We start from the raw sequence: 6,577 nt of genomic DNA on the forward strand, positions 1-6,577 counted from the left end.
GTTTTGAAGATTGTATTTTCATTTGATTGTATCCAGTTTGATCCACCTTTAAACAAAATTAAATTGCTGCTTTTACATGTGTCCAGATCCGCAGCAAAGTTGTTGGTTCAGTTGTCTGTCGGTTGGCCCAAACGTATTACCACAATACACACACATGAACCTGATAAGCAACAATATCCAACACAGAGCACCTCAAACCGTTGGACTGAGCTCACATGATTCTGTTTAAAGGGGAAATTTATGAGCTGTAAATATCAAATCATACGGTAAAGAAATCTGGGAATAGGAGGCATGTGCAATTCACTTGTCATGTTAAATCAGGCGCTGAAGGATGATTTCAGAACTTTTTTTCTATCAGGGGCAATCTGCAGCACTGACGTTTTAGCAGCCAAAGGCGGGGATCAGTGATCAGAAAGTGTCCCACCCACAGCCTGCAACAGACAGAAGCAACTCTGGTTCCCATTAGCAGTGAGAAGCCCCACTTCCAGCACTGCTGCTTCCCTCACATTCACTTTATTACTCAGCTACACTTTGGGAGATTTCAGATGGCACCAGGCGAGCACTCACGAGCCACTTTGATTTGCTTTATTTATTTAGTGTGTGTGTTTGTGCGTGTGTGTGGAGGGGAAGGGCCATGCTGTTTGAAGCTGTGTCATTCAAGTGTCTGCTGCCAATTAGATCCCAGTGTGCCGTTTATTTAATCTGACTGTGCCGAAGCAATCACTCTCAATTATCACATAAACTCTGACATAACCGATAAACCAGCAATGGTGATCCGGGAGGGGAACGCGAGCGAGGTAGTAAACAGACTGAATTACCCTTACAGTTCAGTTTACTACAGACTAACTCTGTTTATCTTTTCTTGCTCCATTCTGCTCACGGTTTTGATATATATAAACTGCAGAGTCAAAAATAAAACATCACTGGAGGGGGCAAAGCTGAGATTGTGGTGACATGTCAATATTTACAGGGCTGAGAGATTACTTGTTTTGGTCTCTGTACCAAAACAGGACAGGAAAGAAAGCATGAAATTAGGGAGGGCAAAGAGAGAAAAATAGAGAGAGAGCGAGATGAGGAGTTACAAAATAAGGACACAACAGAGGAATAGAAACCAGAGATGATTGAGGGACCCCCAGAATAACAGTGGGATCCGACCACTTCCTTCCCGGGAATCCCTAACTCAGGCTGAAAGGGCCACAGGACTACCCAGCGCTGAACCTTTCCTCTCTCCGTTCCCTTCTACTCCAAAGGAATGCTGGGTGATCCAACACAAACACATCCTACCCCACACGCATACTGTACTTACACACGCCCAGACCATTGTACCACTTAGGATCTGCTAACAGTTTCTCGCCCCCAAGCCACCCAAAGTACCATACGTAACTGTGAGGCAGAGCTTTTTCTTTGGCTGCTCTGTCTCTGGAGCTTTTGGTACCCGATGCTTACCTTTCCAAAGCTTCCAGCCTCATGCCCGATAATCGCTTCACTCTGTGGCTATCTGGAAACTGCTTCCTCAGTTCCTGTAGACAGGTCTGCAAGGATGTGGGCAGAGGAGAGAGACCAATTATAGTTGGCTGTAACTAAACTTTGTTACACTCTTGCTCTCACACTCACACACACACACACACACCTCTACAGATACAAACCACCTGTCTTGAAAATGTCAGATTCTGCCTATGTATCAGCAAAACAAACTTAATATATTGATATAAAAACAGACTGTTAAAAGGCAAATTGCAGTCTTGGATGTGTGGTACTACTGTATGTTACTACTGTATGTTAATCATTTAGGCAACCATGCTCGCTACTATAAAAAGCAGAGTGAGGATGCTCTGCGCCACTTCCTCCTCTACACGGAGCTTGAACTGGTTTGAGCACATAGTAGTGAAAGAGGTGCAGAATTCTGAAAAAGTCTGCAGTGTGACCTGAATCATTTGCGCATTTGGTCCTTCTGCTTTTTTTAAAGTCTGGCAGCAGAGCTGAAAGGATAGCCAACAGACAACTAATTCCAGTGACTGAGTTCTGTCTTTTCTGTACTCAGTGAGTCACTCTTTTTGCCATGGGAGTCGTTTCATACATACTGATTGGAGATGAACCATTTCAATTACCGTGGTCTTTTGTCTTTTTGTTTTATCCCATGCAGATTTGACCATTTTCAGAGCTATGAATATTTCAACATGAACTCAGAAACGTCACATTAAGCTTTAGGATGGCAAATAAATCCTGAGGGAAAAAGCAGTTGAACTCTATAAACGATGGCCAAGTTCAGCTAACACTTGAAGCATGCTTCTCCACTCATTTGCTACACCCTCTAATTCCAACTCTCAGCAAATTGTTTTTCCAAAGTACAGACAGAGTAATACCCTTTGGCCAAATAAAAATCAGATTTTCACATTTGGCAGAGGGGGTGCTGCAAAGTAGAAATGGCTGTGTGAGAGTGAGCGATGGCTTTTGAAGCTCTTGGGTGTGTGAGGAAGAGCGGTAAAAACTTACCAGAGCCAAGTCATCCCGACTGCAGTCCAGAGCTGCGATCATCACCTGCTCATAAATAATCCATACTAGGCAGAAGAGACAGACAAAGAAGACTGTGTTAACGCCCTTTCCATTCCACTGTCTGGTGTAACATGAAAGTAGGATATATTGAACTGTACATTTGACGTCCCAACTTAAGAGTGTGTCCCCAACAGCTGCACATCGTGTTTTGTTAGTCACACAAACAAGCTTCCATGACGAGAATCAACAGCTTAAGATTTCATTCAAAAAACTTTCCCCATCTAATTTAGTATGTAAGGCTACATTTACTATTCTCTGTATGGAATACACTGAAGATAATGTCGCCTGTTGAAAACCATACACTAGTCTAAAACTTGGACAGCACAGCAGTAATAGTAATAGTCATAAATGCAGGAGCATTTCAAGTAAACGCCCTTGTGTACGGCTTTACAGTCATGTTATAGATTTCCCCACAGTGAGCTGGTAATAAATCATGAATCAATTTCAGTAACAATGTTACATTTGAGAAGATTAAATATAACTCTCAGGGAAAATAAGTTGTTATGTTTGTTATAATCACCTCTGAATTTCAGATTGAGGTTGAACTATCTGAAAGTGGGCCTACACCCCCACCCACACATGATTTTCCTCATTATTAGACGCTGTCCTTACATGGTGTAGGAGTATAACTGAGACATGGAAAAGGTTATCTTTGAAAGTAACAGAGGAAAAAAGGAGTCACAAGTTGGGCAGTTAAATAAGGCCAAAGCTACTTTTTAGAAAAACTTTGCTAACATTATTAAAAACACTGCTGATGCCTTGTGAAACCAAAGTAGCTGAACTAACATTTCTGTACAGGTCATGCTGTTTCTCATCCCTCACTCTGGGTAGTGTGACGGTGTTAACAGTTACTCTAGTTCACATGCCAGAACGAGTTTTAACAGCGACATGTGGTTGGGTTAACAATATAATACGTCCGTTTTCATATAAAATAGAAAACATGCATATATTAGTTTCAACATAAACACAATATAACATTTATTTGTCTCAGTGAGTGACAGTAATGCATTAGCAATACGTTTACTTAAAGGTTCTAAATATCCTGAAACTTTCCAGCACAAACAGAATTATTTATGAATGTTTACATTAAAGTGAATTATGGATGGGTGGGTGGTGATTACATGTCTATAAATGCACAGAATCCTCCAAAAGGCTCTGAATAGTCCATTCTTAAAAACAGACTCTTGCACATCTCTGCAGCTTGCATTTCTACGTTGGCTAGATAAACCATGTCTTGCTACTAATTGGAACATTAAGTTGTAACGTGGTCGTAGTTGGTCACATAGAAAATTGTACCAATATTAGACATCTCTGCTTTGTCCACTTTCTTCTGCATAATGCTTATTGAGACAACTTTTGAGTAGAGACCTTATGGTTGAATATTGTCACATATGATCGATAGACACGTAAAGCCAGTCTCAAGCAAGTCGAAGATTTTTAGCACCGTTATATTTATAAACTAACAAAGAAAGGCATGTTGAGCAAAATCATTAACTGGCACAACCATTCCTTTAACATGTTTCACTTGGTGGTTAGCTATAAAAACAAATGAAATGTATTTTTCATTCAGTCAACTGTAACATTTTAACATACTGACTAATAGCCTGGCTACAGAAGCCAATTAATGAAATTAATACAACATGTTAGACAGACAGCTCTGACAAGCAAACTGGACATTTTCAGCCAAATGAACACCCCCTGCTAATTGAAAAGAATAATAAAACTCCAACTCCACCCAAAAACTGGCAGGTTATGCCAAAACAAACAAATGCCTCCAGTTTTTCTTGACTTAAATGATTCCAACTCTTGTTTTGATAATTGCCATCTCATTTCACAGCCAATTTAAGAGCTGGTTTCAATAAAACCATGGCATGTTAATGTTTATCCGCCTCTTCTGAGGACTGTATGAATCATAATGACTAGGGGGAAAGGGAGAGTTTATGGGGTAATGCAGCAGGACAGTACTGTTATAAAAGAAATCATGACCTCCAATATGTTTATGGAAGGTAAAAAATAAATCTTTAAGGAAACCTAGGCATACTGTACTCCGTGCTTTAATAAGCTATTACTAATGTGCCTTTCACACCATTACAATTACGGTCTTGTAAACTTTATCTCTGCGTACAGTATGTCTGAAATATAAATCATATTTAAATTATTTGCTGCTTTTACTAGTTATCTACTTTATTTCTGGTGACACTGCCTACTCATCATCTAGGTCACCACACCAGGAAATATGGAAATGTTAACCTGTTTCCACTCAATGCTTTTCCACGTTTTTCAAGTTAAGTACTTTCCCTCTTCCTGTCCTTTTAATGCAAGCAATCTTGTATTTGTGGATTTGGCTTTTCAGCCATGACTGTCTCTATCTGTGTTTCCCACATCACAGGAAACCTAAGACCCTGTTCAGAAATGTATCCAATAGAAACATATATACCACAAAAGAGGGGAGAGAAAAATATCCAGCTCACTTAGATCAATCCTATCTCACACAGTGAACACACAGAACCCACAGTCAATAACATTGGCCTGCTTGTTTTTACAGGCGCTACAAAGCAGAAGATCCTCATTCCAAAAATGTTTTTCACTTCAGTAATATGAAGTGAGAGATGTCTTTTGTGTTTTTAACAAATGTCGTAAACTAAAGTGAGCTCATCATAAAGGCCTTTATTTTCTCTACTCCAGCGCGTTCACAGTCTCTTGTTTTAATGCATTCAAACAAACTAAGACATTCTCAACTTGTTGTCTAATCTCATTTCTAACGGTCCATCTGAAAATAACAAAGCGCCTGATGGCCAACTCCTCCTCAACACCATCATCCTGGCTCAACTCCACCTGTTAAAAGGTTCTGTGAAACACACCGCTTTATTCAGCCTTGACACACTTACTGTCATCTCCCAGTTTAGATGAATGTTCACCGATGAGCTCTTCGCCAACATCCACAATCTGCTCACTGTTTCTGTAGTTGTCTTCTCTCCATTTACGCAGCTTGTCTCTCATCTCTGTGGACAAAGATGTGAACCATAAGGACAGCTGTAATCTATATCAACAGCAGCTTTCAGCATGATGTATCAACCCTGGGTTTTAACTCTGTGCAAGTCTGTGCAATGCACGATTTGGGATGAGACCATGAAAAGCAAAACACACGAAGCTTCGCTGTAATGTGCATTAACCTTGTTGTGATGTGTGTGTGATGGGACCAAAGTTGCCGGGGCTATTCAGTGAACCCCAAAACTATAAATCCAAATACGGTTAGGTTAGTGCACTGACATTACTACTGCACTATTATTACTGTGTTATTTGGGCTTTGCAGAACCAGAAATCTGTTGCTACGTAGCTACAGCTAACGTTAGCCGAAGCTAGCATGCTACAGACATTAGCTGGTCATCTGAAGACAGTTAAGTACTGCTTTACATCAGCACCACCAACAACTGAGATACAAATGGCGGACAGTGAGCTAACGTTAGTATGGATGTACTGTGTGGCTGAATCCGATAAGTTAGCTAAACCATGCTAACTAGCATTAGCTAACTCCTTGACACGCCGACTCGTATTTTCAGAACGACGACGACTCTCCGCCACAAGAGAGACGCGGAGAAAACAGCGACTGCCGTAAATATAGAAACATGTCTCAATGACGCTTGAGGAGAATCTATTGTCTCTTTTGTCTTACCTTCCCAACCCACATCGTACATCTCTGATACCGACGCCATCTTTTCTCTTTTGACAACATACGCCGTGCCTACGTCATGGACTTGCCAGCTGTGGGCGTGCCTGACGTTGGTAAAAAAAAAAAAAAATGTAATAATAATAATAATATTAATAATGATAATGTGACGTATGATACTGTAATAATAATCATTATTATTTGAATGTAATGAAATGTGATATGATTTATTTAAAAACATATCTATAGGGGGAAAAAATCACTTCATGTTTTGTCTATGGCTTGCATTCAAGTTGAGTTAACTGGTCATTTTGATTTTCAACCCCAAATTGAACATGTTAGGCACATGTGAACATT

At 40.2% G+C, this 6,577-nt stretch overlaps 1 protein-coding gene across 1 annotated transcript in view; it reads right to left on the reverse strand.

Annotated features, from left to right (window-relative positions):
* The window catches only part of emc2 (ER membrane protein complex subunit 2), a gene marked incomplete in the record, with an annotated part of 22,266 nt that extends 15,974 nt beyond the window's left edge, over positions 1–6,292 (reverse strand). The window contains 4 exon segments of the mRNA XM_035671957.1: positions 1,447–1,532; positions 2,494–2,558; positions 5,442–5,555; positions 6,227–6,292. Coding sequence (XP_035527850.1) covers positions 1,447–1,532; positions 2,494–2,558; positions 5,442–5,555; positions 6,227–6,266 — 305 coding nt within the window.
* Between the last annotated feature and the right edge of the window lie 285 nt (positions 6,293–6,577).

This window comes from Morone saxatilis, unplaced genomic scaffold (genome assembly GCF_004916995.1).
Source record: "Morone saxatilis isolate NCDOM2014 unplaced genomic scaffold, NCSU_SB_2.0 Contig24, whole genome shotgun sequence".
In the NCBI taxonomy this organism is placed as follows: Eukaryota; Metazoa; Chordata; class Actinopteri; family Moronidae; genus Morone; species Morone saxatilis.